The sequence below is a fragment of the Engystomops pustulosus genome, chromosome 1 (assembly GCF_040894005.1).
Source record: "Engystomops pustulosus chromosome 1, aEngPut4.maternal, whole genome shotgun sequence".
NCBI classification, from domain to species: domain Eukaryota; kingdom Metazoa; phylum Chordata; class Amphibia; order Anura; family Leptodactylidae; genus Engystomops; species Engystomops pustulosus.
Genome location: NC_092411.1, coordinates 296,827,227 through 296,844,149, shown reverse-complemented (window position 1 = coordinate 296,844,149; position 16,923 = coordinate 296,827,227). Strand labels below are relative to the sequence as shown.

Below are 16,923 nucleotides of genomic sequence, written 5' to 3'. Positions count from 1 at the left end.
CCGGCTCAAAATCTGCACAATAAAGAGCGGGAAATCCCTACAGAGGCGGGAAAATTCCCGCCAAAACTATTTCCTGAGATCCACTAGCCTAGGGATTTTCATTATCGCAAATGGATCCCCAAACAACAATCTCCAGGGCGTATACGGCAGATGGAGGAGTATACAGGAGTGTAGAAGCATCTAGATCCCTGCATACATCATGTCACACATGTCACTTTACCTCAGGATTACAGGGTTTACCCTTGTGGATAGATTTTCCCATAACTACTTCTTACGAGAAATCTCAGAAGTTACCAAATGTGACTGACAGACATTTCACCACATCCTGATGTCACTTCCTTCATGAGATTCACATTTCTGACAGGACCATTTCATCCCTGTGATTTCTACAGCCGGTACTGGCGGCCATTACAGGAAGCCATCATAGCGATTACATGTCCTGAGGGGTTAATGTGGGATCTTCTCCTCAGATCAGAGGGGCAAAAACACAGCAATGTGAACGCAGGGGGACGGAGAGAAGTCTGCGGGGCCATTATATTATCCCTGAGGCGCCGCTGATCTCCTCCGCCATTAGCTGCACCTCACCCGTCATGGAGGAGACACAACCTCAAAAACATGACACACACAATCGCTTCATAACAATCACAATTTTATTATCACATCCCTGAATTTATGACATACAACAAAAACAGCAAAAAGCGGCAGCAGGAGGAGCGCGGCGCACAGGCCGTATGTAGCAGATGATCTCCACGTATCCCATAGGGTTAGCGACATCTCACCGAAATATCACATTATTACAACTTCTCCGAAAACAAAATCATAATTGTGCAAACCACAGAAAGAAGCAGAAATTATAATCAAAGATGGCGGCGCCCTCCACACATACAAGCGCGGCCATCTCCATTATAGTATATAGGACAATTATCTTATAATCACACCGAGCACTAATACAAGAGTACAGGGGGGGGGGGGGGGGGTAGCAAATATAAAGAAAGGGTAAAAAAAACAGCAAGAAATAAAAACCAACCAACCAATGAATGAATGAAGTGCTTTATACTGATGTCTGTTGTTGATTTCACCATTTTATAATAGTAAAAGAGGGAAAAAAACTAATAAAAAGTGATAATTGGGGCATAAAAATATATGAAACAACCCAAATTATCCCCAAACTGTATATTTTTTGCTCTCTTGTGAAATGACCATTTCTGGGAATATTCAGTCAGGCCTCATCCTGCGTCACATATATATATACTGTATATACACACTAGCTGCCATAATATATACTAGTCATCCATTATATAACAGGCGGCCATGTTACCTGCTGAACAGGTAGGAGCGATCTGATTGGACGATGGAGCGTCATTTCATCACATATCACATACAAAATGGCCGCTTCCACCATTAGCAGAGCCTTTGCCTCAATGTCAGACGGTAATTCTGGGAATATATTCTTATACAACATCTCACAAATAGTCTATATGGTTAATATTCATATATTAGGATAGATTTAGATTTATACATATCACCCCTCCCCCATCGCTGAGGGAGAGTTACCATAAAATAGAAAATAATAAAACAGGATATCACCCTTCATTGTCAGTCCGGGGCAGAGACAAAGTGACGGACTGCAGCGGGTGCTGATGGCGGGTGACGGTAACACGTGGCGGCTGAAGACTGTGCAAGGCGGAGGACGCTGCCGCCACCCGAAATACTCGATAAAAGTGCAAGTGCAACAAGGAAGACACACAGATACAAGACGGGACACAGATGCAGGCTCATCCAGTTCCCTCTCAGACACCGTAGGCAGGTGTCCAGGTATAAACCTCTCCATACAAGATGGTGGATCAGTCACATGACCATCGGCCTGCTGGGGGCGCTCTTCCAGCACATGGCGGGCCTTTCCAGTGAAGCCGGAGCCTGGCATCCGGTGGTGCGTTCCTTATACAGGGCGGGGCCCTGGTAGGGTTATATCTTCATCTGCTGCCGGTAGATCTCCCGCTTGCTCCTGTCGCCTCCCCAGGTCCGGCTCTTGGTCCGGAAGAGTTTTAGGTGTTCCTTAAAGTCTTTATGATACATGGAGCGGTAAGACTGCGGCTCACAGAGCGACTGCAACAGAGGAGAGGATAGAGGTCAGACATGACACATCTTATGCTACTTATACAGGGAGGAAGCCCCTGGGTAAGAGGGGGCACTCACCTGGTAGCTGGGGAAGAATTCCTTGTAGCCCCCCTTCAGCACGTACAGCTCGGGGTAGTGAAGTTTCGGGTATTCATTGCTGTTCCTGTCCTGCTCCCTTACAAAACGGCACCTGCCGAGCAAAGAGGAGACTGTGAGGAGACGACTATATACAAAATCTATACCCCAGATCACCATCCAAAGGTAGAGCTAACCCCACAAGGCAGATAAAGGGGACCATGGAATCCCAGGATATTGGGAAGGGCGCTACATGGTTTACCAGATCCTGTCACTACCCTGAAGGGGAAAGGGGTCAGCATTGATTTTCAGGCTCTTAGAAGACAGGACCCCGTATATTCCTGTGCTCGGAGTTCCTAATAAGGTGCGATGTGGGTGTGAGTAGGAGACGTACATGCGGGGGCCTCTCTCGGAGGAGAATTCACAATGGAAGATGACGATGACTCTCTTATCCTCGCTGCTTGGCACAATCGGATTCTTAAGGAGGAACTCTTCCACATCGTTTTCCAGCGGGAGATTCACTGCCCCCTACAGGAAGGAGGTTACATTACATTACATTGTGTCCTATGACCATGACATATCACACATCATACATTACACATGGGGGTCTCCCCTTACCTGGATGTGGCCACCCTCATACTCGTACGGGTAGCGGCAGTCTACAATGACGCAGCGATCAATGTGATTCTTGTATTTTCCTTTCAGCACATCGTTCATCTGTGGAAACATTATATCATCATTCACTGTAAAATGACAATATCTGCTGCGTTTTAAAGAAGACTCCGGACACACGGGCCGCACTCACCATGTCCGGGGTTATGTACTTGAGATCCTGGTGCTGACCCTCCACGGTCTTCAATAAGTATGTCTATAAAACACAAGACAAAGATGAGAGAGATCTAGACATTGTACTGATAATATCCATTGTATTATAATATATCATAGAACTTACTTTGGAGGAGTCACCAATCAGATTCCTTTCATCGTTGTCTAGAATCTTCTCAACCGTTTCAACACACAGAGACTTGGAGCGCCCCAACTTCATTTTCTACACGATGGAAAGGAAACATTCAGGGATGATCCGTAATACGGTCTACTCCATGTGAAGAGGAGGCAGCATGTGCTCCGCACTTACCGGTTCCCCCATTGCGGGCTCCACCTTGTCCATGGAGGCCGATGTCACGTTCTTATGTCTCTTAGACTTTACTGGTGTGTCGTCATCATCCGGCCTGTCCAGGCGCTTCAGGATCGGTCGTATGATGGTGCTCGGCATAGACGGTGAGCGGAAGAGACGGCGGCATTTTCTTCTTATTACTAAATCCTAAAAAAGAGGGAGGGGAAGAGGTTACACAATGAGCCAAACCAACCAAACGTCCCCGATGTGGAGCTCATAAGGGACTCTCCAAGAACGTGAGACTCCACCATGTACAGAACTTACATCTTCATGCTTCTCGTCCTTCTTCAAGGGAGCGGTCAGCAGGTTCGCCATCCCGGTTGGAAGATTTGGTTCACCCTAGAAACAATTTAGTTTACATCAGGTCAGTAAAATAAAAAACCCTAAATATTTCAAAATCAGAAGTGAGGAAGGTTGGGGCTCGTTACCTTCACATCATCGTCATCCATGATCTCCATGAAGCCGTCGTCATCATCATCGTTCAGAGAGAAGGTCAGGGAAGACTTACGTAACCGGACGGGGCTCTCAGAATCCAAGTCATACTCCACCCTCTCAGGGGAGAACTGGGAGAATAGCAGCAATAACATTCAGTTAGTCATGAGATATTGAGCCCCCCGATGATGGGGTCTATAGATGCATCACACTAATGTAGCCACAAGTCTCACCATAAGATCGGGGGCAGAATTTGGCCTAGACTTGAAGGAGTCTTCACTACGGAAGCGGCTCCTTGACGCCGGGCACAAGAATGGCCTCTTGAATAAGAAAACTTCCTGCAAAGAGAAATTGATAAAAAAAAAAATTATAAAAAAACCCCAAAATATTAAGAGATCTGAGTCACTGGCCCTGTTGGGGCCACACAGGTTATCGCTGGGACTTACATTCTCCTTGTTGTCTTTGGTAGCTGGAAGTCCTTCAGTGGGGCTGGTGACATTCACGTCTGATGTACTAGAGAGTCTCCTCAGGATGGAGCTACCACGGAGGAGCGTCACCTAAAAATGCAGACAGTCGCTGTGAGGTCACATGCAGAATACACAGAGTCCAGATACAGGAGGTAACAGGATTATCTCCAGATTTACAGCCCAAACAGACCCTCATGGAGTGACCCTGATCTCCTGCTGCTGTGGGAAGTATCCCAGGTATTCTGCTGATAACAGCCGCCCCTCCCCTCCCACCATATCTGAGGTATACACTGCACATGGTGTATACTGCACCTACCGGCAAAGACTGCCTCCTGACTGCTGGCTTAAACCTGCAAGAAATTAAAAAAGGAAAAAGGTCAGATACACAAATAGATAGGTCGTCTCATAAGAGTTGTCATAGGATCACAGGGACAATGGAACGAGGAGCAGGCAGGGGCTGAGGCTGGCGACTACCCCCACCTCTGTTATGGCAGAATCTATATGAAGTAAATCCGTCCTTCTGAGGTTGTTTACACGTCTGCACATTTCTGGAAGTTTGTTTATGACGGGCTAATCACAACATTTCCTTTAAATTGCAAGGAATGCTATGAATAGCACAAGGGAAAGGGGCGCTGGTGGAGGGGGTGTCATTGCCACACGCCTGACACTGATCAGATAACAGGTCAGATGTATATATTTACATATACTCACTTATTGTTCACAATCCGGCTGTCAAAAATAGACTTCTGAAAGCTGAAAGGAAGGAAAGAGAAGATTAGGAAGCGGCAGATGACGATATCCCATCCTGTTACCAGCCCCATGAAAACATAAGAAAATGACAAGATGCAGGATGGGGTAACAATGTGCATTATATATGGGTAACATTGCCCAAGGCGAGAAATATAATAGTGACCAGGGTTATAAATGGGGCAGAAGGGTCAGAACCCGGATACAGAATGCGTGATACAGCTCATAAAAAGGGGGATACGGGGGTTACTACAAAGGTGAAAGGACACATGACCCGGATATTACATGAGGATGTCCAAGACCTGGGGTAATAAATGAGGGGTCACTTGACCCGGATATTGAATGAGGGCTATCACATGACATAGATTATTAAAGGGAAGGGGGGTATTATATTTTATGCAAATAAAACTTTATAAAGAAAATCAAAAACAAAGAAGTTTTTGTCCCTGATTCACCCCTTGCACAGACACCCCCTCCCCCAGCACTCCCTATGCCAGCCTCAGCTCCCTCCACCTGTATGCAAATGTCACCCTTTTGTTGTGCTCGCTGTCAGCCATATGCCCAGCGCAGGCGTCAGGCGGGGGCCCTGCAGCTGTCTGATAAGTGTGGCTCCTGAAAAGCTTCTATTCATCTCATTCATAAAGAACAGCAGGACTGCGGCGGGGGCACGTGTGCGGGACATAACCCTGGCAGATGGGGGCTACCACCATCCAATTACCTTGGAGCAGGAGATTACTCTGCTTTGTGTCCCGGGAAATTCAAATCCCCCTCCCCGGCAAAATCTCCATTCATTGCCGCAGCTATTAACCCATTGTGTGCGGCCAGGATTGGAATACAAACACCCCCCATACTGTTCTAGTCCATCAAGTAGCCGGCACTCAATGGGAAACCATTTAATTCCAATCTATTTGGCTTTCCTCCTCCTACAGGGGAGGATAAGCCCACCGCAGATCAGAGGAGTGGGGTACAATGGCTGGGAGGAGGGTGAGAGCTACAGGAAACCCAGCAGCTGTTCTTTGTGCAGGTAGGGGGGGTGCAAACATGACCCCCCTCGTTCTGCCGGCCGTCCCTTTGTGGGCAGTTTATATAAGAAGAGTTTATGAAGTGGCGACAGGTGCCCGGCAGCCAAAACACCCAACTGACCCCAATTAGAGCACACATTATACTGGCAAGGGGGAGGAGAGACACGTGGAGGCCTCTCGTTAAATTACCATCATATCTGACATCTCTGTCAACAAAGCGCACCTGTCACAAGAGCTCAAGCCACAAGACACTGCCACTACCATGTCCCATCATGTTCTACATGGGAAAGGCTTCTGTCAGTTTATTAATACTGCTCAGGCCTGCAATGCGACATAGGCCTCATGTACAGAACAATAGTCGATAAAGTTTATTAAACAGTCGTTCTCAGGGCCTGCAATGCGACATAGGCCTCATGTACAGAACAATAGTCGATAAAGTTCATTAAACAGTCGTACTCAGGGCTTGCAATGCCACATAGGCCTCATGTACAGAGCAATAGTCGATAAAGTTTATTAAACAGTCGTTCTCAGGGCTTGCAATGCGACATAGGCCTCATGTACAGAACAATAGTCGATAAAGTTTATTAAACAGTCGTTCTCAGGGCCTGCAATGCGACATAGGCCTCATGTACAGAACAATAGTCGATAAAGTTTATTAAACAGTCGTTCTCAGGGCCTGCAATGCGACATAGGCCTCATGTACAGAACAATAGTCGATAAAGTTTATTAAACAGTCGTGCTCAGGGCCTGCAATGCGACATAGGCCTCATGTACAGAACAATAGTCGATAAAGTTGATAGTAAAAGGTGCCAGTGATACATTAGGTGAATCCATATTCAGATAAAAAAGTAAATTAAAAAAAAAAAGTACTAAACAGCAACCAATGAATTTCATTGAAAAATGACGCCACATGGTGACAACCAATCAAGCATTTGGTTTGATTTTCTCAATGGAGCTGGTTGTCATGGGCAATGGCAACTGCTTGTAATATCTAAAGGGAACATTTTTCAATAAACTTTATCGATAGTCTTTTACAAGATTTTACATAAGATGACAACCCTAGGTCCAGACTTTTCTTCTATAAACTTTACTCGCTCTGCGTTCATATGACGGTATTTATGGCGACTTTAACCCTTCGACTGCCGTATAAAAGCCTCCATGGAGCTTTCTGGCAGTGGTGGGGTGAGGTATTTACAGCCGCATTCCTGGGGCCTCCCAGGGACGGAGAACAAAGCTCCTGTGACACAGAATGAAAGTGGAAGGAGCGGCGGGGACTGAGCCTCCTGTTACTGATACATAATAGCGGGATTATATCCGCCAGCTGTCCCTGAACATTCCTGCAGCCGCGGCCCTATGACTATGCACACCTGTCACTAAGGGGGCGCTCTAACAATGACGCCCCCCACTACAGGTGTCCCGGCCCCGCTCACACAGCTAAGGGGCTGCTACAACTCTCTAGAAGCTGATACATTGCAGCAAACCAAGACAATACAGCTGTGTGCAGCTCACATGCAGTACCCCGAGCTGCCAGCATGGGGTGAGGGCAATAGCGGGAAATAAAGAGACACTTACAACTCTAGGGGTGCATCTGGGTCCACGGGGCTGGGGTAGTCCAATCCGAGACCTGGAGAGAGAGGAGGAAGGGGGTAATTTACACTGTCACGGAGCATTAATAAGGAAGCGCCCCCTATGGTTATTATTGCCCTCACCGCAGCAGAACCTACCAGAATCAGAGGAGTCGGAGGAGGCGGTGCGGCTCAGGCAGGAGATCTGGCTCTGGTAGGACGATGGCTCCCGCTTTCTCTTCGGGGTGTCACTCTGGCTGTAATAGAGAAGATGATTCAGAATGGAGAGAGCAGCGCCTCCACTCGGGGACATGTAGCAATCTTATAGTGATAGGCAGATCTATATGGCCACCAGGGGGCACAACTCCACATACACAAGACACTAATTGGGGTGACAGCTGACAGGTCACAGGGACCAACCCCAGTACATGGCGCATATACCTCATGTACACACTGGCCTCATGTACGACACGCTGCACGCACAGCCCCTGTATCCCCAGCACCGTGCACCACTATATCCAGCACCCTGCAGCACCATAACCAGCACCACGCACCACTAAAACCAGCACCGCGCACCACTAAAACCAGCACCGCGCACCAGTACATGCAGCACTGCGCACCACTATAACCAGTACCGTGCACCACTATAACCAGAACCGCGCACCACTATAACCAGCACCGTGCACCACTATAACCAGCACCGTGCACCACTATAACCAGCACCGTGCACCACTATAACCAGCACCGTGCACCAGTATATGCAGCACTGCGCACCACTATAACCAGCAACGTGCACCAGTATATGCAGCACTGCGCACCACTATAACCAGCACCGTGCACCAATATAACCAGCACCGTGCACCAGTATAACCAGCACCGTGCACCACTATAACCAGCACCGCGCACCACTATAACCAGCACCGCGCACCACTATAACCAGTACCGTGCACCACTATAACCAGCACCGTGCACCACTATAACCAGCAACGTGCACCAGTATATGCAGCACTGCGCAACACTATAACCAGCACCGTGCACCAATATAACCAGCACCGTGCACCACTAAAACCAGCACCGCGCACCACTAAAACCAGCACCGCGCACCACTAAAACCAGCACCGTGCACCACTATAACCAGTACCGTGCACCACTATATCCAGCAACGTGCACCACTATAACCAGTACTGCGCACCACTATAACCAGCAACGTGCACCACTATAACCAGCAACATGCACCACTATAACCAGAACCGCGCACCACTATAACCAGCACCGTGGACCACTATATCCAGCAACGTGCACCACTATAACCAGCACCGTGCACCACTATAACCAGCACCGTGCACCACTATAACCAGCACCGCGCACCAATATTACCAGCACTGTGCACCAATATAACCAGCACCGTGCACCACTATAACCAGCACCGTGCACCACTATATCCAGCACCGTGCACCAGTATATGCAGCACTGCGCACCACTATAACCAGCACCGTGCACCAGTATATGCAGCACCGCGCACCACTATAACCAGTACCGCGCACCACTATAACCAGCACCGCGCACCACTATAACCAGCACCGTGCACCACTATAACCAGCGATGTGCACCACTATAACCAGCGACGTGCACCACTATAACCAGCACCGTGCACCAGTATATGCAGCACTGCGCACCACTATAACCAGCACCGTGCACCAGTATATGCAGCACCGTGCACCACTATAACCAGCACCGTGCACCACTATAACCAGCGACGTGCACCACTATAACCAGCACAGTGCACCACTATAACCAGCACCGTGCACCACTATAACCAGCACCGTGCACCACTATAACCAGCACCGTGCACCACTATAACCAGCACCGTGCACCACTATAACCAGCACCGTGCACCACTATAACCAGCGACGTGCACCACTATAACCAGCACCGTGCACCACTATAACCAGCACCGTGCACCACTATAACCAGCACCGTGCACCACTATAACCAGTACCGTGCACCACTATAACCAGCACCGCGCACCACTATAACCAGCACCGTGCACCACTATAACCAGCACCGTGCACCACTATAACCAGCACCGTGCACCACTATAACCAGCACCGTGCACCACTATAACCAGCACCGTGCACCACTATAACCAGTACCGTGCACCACTATAACCAGCACCGCGCACCACTATAACCAGCACCGTGCACCACTATAACCAGCACCGTGCACCACTATAACCAGCACCGTGCACCACTATAACCAGCACCGTGCACCACTATAACCAGCGACGTGCACCACTATAACCAGCACCGTGCACCACTATAACCAGTACCGTGCACCACTATAACCAGCACCGTGCACCACTATAACCAGCACCGTGCACCACTATAACCAGCACCGTGCACCACTATAACCAGTACCGTGCACCACTATAACCAGCACCGCGCACCACTATAACCAGCACCGCGCACCACTATAACCAGCACCGTGTACCAGTATAACCAGCACCGTGCACCACTATATCCAGCACCGTGCACCACTCTAACCAGAACTGCGCACCACTATAACCAGCATTGTGCACCAGTATATGCAGCACCGCGCACCAGTATATTCAGCACCGTGCACCACTATAACCAGCATTGTGCACCACTACTTACCTTCCCAGGCCGGTGAGTTGGTTCATGGTGAAGGCCAGGCTGGTGACCGGGGACAGGACCCCCACAGTGTCCGGGCAGAGCAGCAGGGAGCAGGGCCGGGCCCGGGGGGCAGAGGGGCTCAGAGGAATCTCCATCTCCAGAGCACAGAGCAGCGTCACATCCAGCAGAGAGGAGCAGAGCAGCGTCACATCCAGCAGAGAGGAGCAGAGCAGCGTCACATCCAGCAGAGAGGAGCAGAGCAGCGTCGCATCCAGCAGAGAGGAGCAGAGCAGCGTCACATCCAGCAGAGAGGAGCAGAGCAGCGTCACATCCAGCAGAGAGGAGCAGAGCAGCGTCACATCCAGCAGAGAGGAGCAGAGCAGCAGGAGAGGTACAGAGCAGCGTCACATCCAGCAGAGAGGAGCAGATCAGCGTCACATCCAATCCATTATGTGCAGAACACTCCAGGCCTGCATGCAGTGGGAGCAGGCAGTCTCCGGTGGAGGCCGGGGTGCAGGCAGTGTCCGGGGTGCAGTCTCCGGTGGAGGCCGGGATGCAGTCTGCGGTGGAGGCCGGGGTGCAGTATCCGGGGTGCAGGGGGTATCCGGGGTGCAGGCGGTATCCGGGGTGCAGGCGGTGTCCCCGGTAGCGCAGTGTAGGGCGCTGTACACACCGCTCGCTCCGGCCTCTTCTCCTCCCGCAGCCGCCGCTACATTTATATTCGAATCATAACAGAAGCAGCTGCCGGAGGACAGCCAATCAGCGCGGCCGGGGCGGGGTGTGTATACTACACCTCTGACGTCATCTACAGAACCCGGGGAAGTCATACTATATACTGTATACTGCCATACTGTACACACACTATACACTGTATACTGCCATACTGTACACTCACTATATACTGTATACTGCCATACTGTACACACACTATATACTGTATACTGCCATACTATATACACACTGTATACTGCCATACTGTACACACTATATACTGTATACTGCCATACTATATATACACTATATACTGTACACGCACTATATACTGTATACTACCATACTGTACACACACTGTATACTGACATACTGTACACACACTATATACTGTATACTGCCATACTATACACTCACTATACACTGTATACTGCCATACTGTACACACTATATACTGTATACTGCCATACTGTACACTCACTATACACTGTATACTACCATACTGTACACACACTATATACTGTATACTGCCATACTGTACACACTATATACTGTATACTGCCATACTGTACACACACTATATACTGTACACACACTATGTACTGTATACTGCCATACTGTACACACTATATACTGTATACTGCCATACTGTACACTCACTATATACTGTATACTGCCATACTGTACACACACTATATACTGTACACACTATATACTGTATACTGCCATACTGTACACACTATATACTGTATACTGCCATACTGTACACTCACTATATACTGTATACTGCCATACTGTACACACTATATACTGTATACTGCCATACTGTACACTCACTATATACTGTATACTGCCATACTATACACACACTATATACTGTATACTGCCATACTGTACACACACTATATACTGTATACTGCCATACTGTACCCTCCCTATATACTGTATACTGCCATACTGTACACTCACTATATACTGTATACTGCCATACTGTACACACTATATACTGTATACTGCCATACTATATACACACTGTATACTGCCATACTGTACACACTATATACTGTATACTGCCATACTATATACACACTATATACTGTATACTGCCATACTATATACACACTATATACTGTATACTGCCATACTGTACACACACTATATACTGTATACTGCCATACTATATACACACTGTATACTGCCATACTGTACACACTATATACTGTATACTGCCATACTATATACACACTATATACTGTACACACACTATATACTGTATACTACCATACTGTACACACACTGTATACTGACATACTGTACACACTATATACTGTATACTGCCATACTGTACACACACTATATACTGTATACTGCCATACTGTACACTCACTATATACTGCCATACTGTACACACACTATATACTGTACCCTCACTATATACAGTATACTGCCATACTGTACACTCACTATGTACTGTATACTGCCATACTGTACACACACTATATACTGTATACTGCCATACTGTACACTCACTATATACTGTACACACTATATACTGTACACTACCATACTGTACACACTATATACTGTATACTGCCATACTGTACACTCACTATATACTGTATACTACCATACTGTACACAGTATATACTGTATACTGCCATACTGTACACTCACTATATACTGTATACTACCATACTGTACACACTATATACTGTATACTGCCATACTGTACACACTATATACTGTATACTGCCATACTGTACACACTATATACTGTATACTGCCATACTATATACTGTATACTGCCATACTGTACACACTATATACTGTATACTGCCATACTGTACACACACTATATACTGTACCCTCACTATATACAGTATACTGCCATACTGTACACTCACTATATACTGTATACTGCCATACTGTACACACACTATATACTGTATACTGCCATACTGTACACACACTATATACTGTATACTGCCATACTGTACCCTCACTATATACTGTACACTACCATACTGTACACACACAATATACTACAGATGCCAATGAAGGTCCCCCCCCCGGTGAGTCTCAGGGGGGTCTCATATATACAGCTCCTCCTCTACAGCCCCCCACACATCAGACTACTTATACAAGACCTCTGCTTGCTGGGGTTGTATCAATGGGTGGTTGTTACAGTGTATCAGTGGATGGTTGTTACAGTGTATCAGTGGGGGGTTGTTACAGTGTATCAGTGGATGGTTGTTACAGTGTATCAGTGGGGGGTTGTTACAGTATATCAGTGGATGGTTGTTACAGTGTATCAGTGGGGGGTTGTTACAGTGTATCAGTGGGGGGTTGTTACAGTATATCAGTGGGGGGTTGTTACAGTGTATCAGTGGATGGTTGTTACAGTGTATCAGTGGGGGGCTGTTACAGTGTATCAGTGGATGGTTGTTACAGTGGATCAGTGGGGGGTTGTTACAGTGTATCGGTGGGGGGCTGTTACAGTGTATCAGTGGGGGGTGTTACAGTGTATCAGTGTCTGGATAGTTGTTACAGTGTTTCAGTGGGGGGTTGTTACAGTGTATCAGTGGATGGTTGTTACAGTGTATCGGTGGATGGTTGTTACAGTGTATCAGTGGGGGTTGTTACATTGTATCAGTGGGGGGTTGTTACAGTGTATCAGTGGATGGTTGTTACAGTGTATCAGTGTCTGGATAGTTGTTACAGTGTATCAGTGGGGGGTTGTTACAGTGTATCAGTGGATGGTTGTTACAGTGTATCAGTGGATGGTTGTTACAGTGTATCGGTGGATGGTTGTTACAGTGTATCAGTGGGGGGTTGTTACATTGTATCAGTGGGGGGTTGTTACAGTGTATCAGTGGATGGTTGTTACAGTGTATCAGTGGGGGGTTATTACAGTGTATCAGTGGATGGTTGTTACATTGTATCAGTGAGGGTTGTTACAGTGTATCAGTGGGTGGTTGTTACAGTGTATCAGTGGGTGTGTTACAGTGTATCAGTGGGTGGTTGTTATAGTGCATCAGTGGGGGGCTGTTACAGTGTATCAGTGGGGGGTTATTACAGTGTATCAGTGGATGGTTGTTACATTGTATCAGTGAGGGTTGTTACAGTGTATCAGTGGGTGGTTGTTACAGTGTATCAGTGGGTGTGTTGCAGTGTATCAGTGGGTGGTTGTTACAGTGCATCAGTGGGGGGGCTGTTACAGTGTATCAGTGGGGGGTTGTTACAGTGTATCAGTGGGGGGTGTTACAGTGTATCAGTGGGGGGTTGTTACAGTGTATCAGTGGGTGTGTTACAGTGTATCAGTGGGTGGTTGTTACAGTGCATCAGTGGGTGGTTGTTACAGTGTATCAGTGGATGGTTGTTACAGTGTATCAGTGGGGGGGTGTTACAGTGTATCAGTGGGTGGTTGTTACAGTGTATCAGTGGGTGGTTGTTACAGTGTATCAGTGGGGAGCTGTTACAGTGTATCAGTGGGGGGTGTTACAGTGTATCAGTGGGGGGCTGTTACAGTGTATCAGTGGGGGGTGTTACAGTGTATCAGTGGGGGGCTGTTACAGTGTATCAGTGGGGGGTGTTACAGTGTATCAGTGGGGGGCTGTTACAGTGTATCAGTGGGGGGTGTTACAGTGTATCAGTGGATGGTTGTTACAGTGTATCAGTGGGGGGTGTTACAGTGTATCAGTGGGTTGTTGTTACAGTGTATCAGTGGGGGGTTGTTACAGTGTATCAGTGGGGGGTGTTACAGTGTATCAGTGGGGGGTGTTACAGTGTATCAGTGGGGGGTGTTACAGTGTATCAGTGGGGGGGTGTTACAGTGTATCAGTGGGGGGTGTTACATTTCATCAGTGGGGGGTGTTACAGTGTATCAGTGGGGGGTTGTTACAGTGTATTAGTGGGGGGTGTTACAGTGTATCAGTGGGTGGTTGTTACAGTGCATCAGTGGGTGGTTGTTACAGTGTATCAGTGGATGGTTGTTACAGTGTATCAGTGGGGGGGTGTTACAGTGTATCAGTGGGTGGTTGTTACAGTGTATCAGTGGGTGGTTGTTACAGTGTATCAGTGGGGAGCTGTTACAGTGTATCAGTGGGTGGTTGTTACAGTGTATCAGTGGGGGGCTGTTACAGTGTATCAGTGGGGGGTGTTACAGTGTATCAGTGGGGGGCTGTTACAGTGTATCAGTGGGGGGTGTTACAGTGTATCAGTGGGGGGCTGTTACAGTGTATCAGTGGGGGGTGTTACAGTGTATCAGTGGGTGGTTGTTACAGTGTATCAGTGGGGGGTTGTTACAGTGTATCAGTGGGGGGTGTTACAGTGTATCAGTGGGGGGTGTTACAGTGTATCAGTGGGGGGTGTTACAGTGTATCAGTGGGGGGGTGTTACAGTGTATCAGTGGGGGGTGTTACAGTTCATCAGTGGGGGGTGTTACAGTGTATCAGTGGGGGGTGTTACAGTGTATCAGTGGGGGGGTGTTACAGTGTATCAGTGGATGGTTGTTACAGTGTATCAGTGGGGGGTGTTACAGTTCATCAGTGGGGGGTGTTACAGTGCATCAGTGGGGGGTTGTTACAATTCATCAGTGGGGGGGGGGGCTGTTACAGTGTATCAGTGGGGGGCTGTTACAGTGTATCAGTGGATGGTTGTTACAGTGTATCAGTGGGGGATCGTTACAGTGTATCAGTGGGGGATCGTTACAGTGTATCAGTGGGTGGGTTTGTTACCGTGTATCATTTGTATTGGGGTTAAGGCCGTTGCTGGGGGCCCCAGGTGTGAGGGGCCACTATCAGACTTAGTGATAAATACAGCAGATCTTGGAGCAGCTGAGGCGTCTCCTCCATCCCCAGGGGGTCCTGGGGGTCTTATCTTCAGAGTCAGTTTATTCATTTACATAATCTACAAGGGGAGAGAGTGGGGGAGGACTTTCCCTCTAAATTTACAAAAATCCCGCCGCTCGTACATAGCCGCTCCATTATAGAGCTAACCCTGGGAAAGCCGAGGGACCCCCTGACTGCAGTCATCCCACCAGCCTAATGTGCAGTGCGAGATCTCAAGGTCCTCACAGGGTGACAAGCCACTGTGGATACACCCATACACCAAAGCTACACCCTATACTATAGCACCCCGAGACACTACACCCTACACCCTATACTACTGCACCCCTACATCTACCCCATACTCCCTATACCCTATACTATTGCCCCCTATAACTACACCATACTCCCTGCACCCCCTGTAGCTACACTCGTCTTCTTCTCCCCCTGTAGCTGCACCCCTGTCTTCTTCTCCCCCTGTAGCTGCACCCCTGACCTCTGCTCCCCCTGTAGCTGCACCCCTGTCCTCTTCTCCCCCTGTAGCTGCACCCCCTGTCCTCTGCTCCCCCTGTAGCTGCACCCCTGTCCTCTTCTCCCCCTGTAGCTGCACCCCCTGTCCTCTGCTCCCCCTGTAGCTGCACCCCTGACCTCTGCTCCCCCTGTAGCTGCACCCCTGACCTCTGCTCCCCTGTAGTTACACCCCTGTGCTCTGCTCCCCCTGTAGCTGCACCCCTGACCTCTGCTCCCCCTGTAGCTGCACCCCTGTGCTCTGCTCCCCCTGTAGCTGCACCCCTGACCTCTGCTCCCCTGTAGTTACACCCCTGTGCTCTGCTCCCCCTGTAGCTGCACCCCTGTCCTCTTCTCCCCCTGTAGCTGCACCCCTGTCCTCTGCTCCCCCTGTAGCTGCACCCCTGTCCTCTTCTCCCCCTGTAGCTGCACCCCTGTCCTCTGCTCCCCTGTAGTTACACCCCTGTCCTCTGCTCCCCTGTAGTTACACCCCTATCCTCTGCTGCCCTATAGCTGCACCCCTGTCCTCTGCTCCCCCTGTAGCTACACCCGTCCTCTGCACCCCTGTCCTCTGCACCCCTGTCCTCTGCTCCCCCTGTAGCTGCACCCCTGTCCTCTGCACCCCCTGTAGCTACACCCGTCCTCT

The 16,923-nt window shown here is 48.6% G+C and overlaps 1 protein-coding gene across 1 annotated transcript; it reads right to left on the bottom strand.

Moving 5' to 3' along the window:
• Positions 1 to 632: 632 nt before the first annotated feature.
• Positions 633 to 10,991, bottom strand: CDC25B (cell division cycle 25B). The gene is made up of 16 exons (XM_072126415.1): positions 10,255 to 10,991; positions 7,760 to 7,857; positions 7,608 to 7,659; positions 4,978 to 5,019; positions 4,583 to 4,616; positions 4,246 to 4,356; positions 4,033 to 4,137; positions 3,796 to 3,930; positions 3,632 to 3,706; positions 3,329 to 3,514; positions 3,146 to 3,241; positions 2,999 to 3,061; positions 2,812 to 2,910; positions 2,588 to 2,721; positions 2,197 to 2,308; positions 633 to 2,106 (listed from the first exon to the last, which is right to left on the bottom strand). The coding sequence occupies exons 1-16, from the start codon at positions 10,386 to 10,388 to the stop codon at positions 1,966 to 1,968; spliced, it is 1,617 nt and encodes a 538-aa protein (XP_071982516.1). The 5' UTR covers positions 10,389 to 10,991; the 3' UTR covers positions 633 to 1,965.
• Positions 10,992 to 16,923: the final 5,932 nt, after the last annotated feature.

Excerpts from the sequence above, each read along its gene's own strand:
- CDC25B (XM_072126415.1), bottom strand. The coding sequence starts at position 10,388 with ATGGAGATTCCTCTGAGCCCCTCTGCCCCCCGGGCCCGGCCCTGCTCC. Across the intron at positions 4,617-4,977 it reads AGCCGGATTGTGAACAATAA|GTTTAAGCCAGCAGTCAGGA; the intron begins GTGAGTATATGT and ends AATTTCTTGCAG. Across the intron at positions 3,515-3,631 it reads AGGACGAGAAGCATGAAGAT|GATTTAGTAATAAGAAGAAA; the intron begins GTAAGTTCTGTA and ends CCTCTTTTTTAG.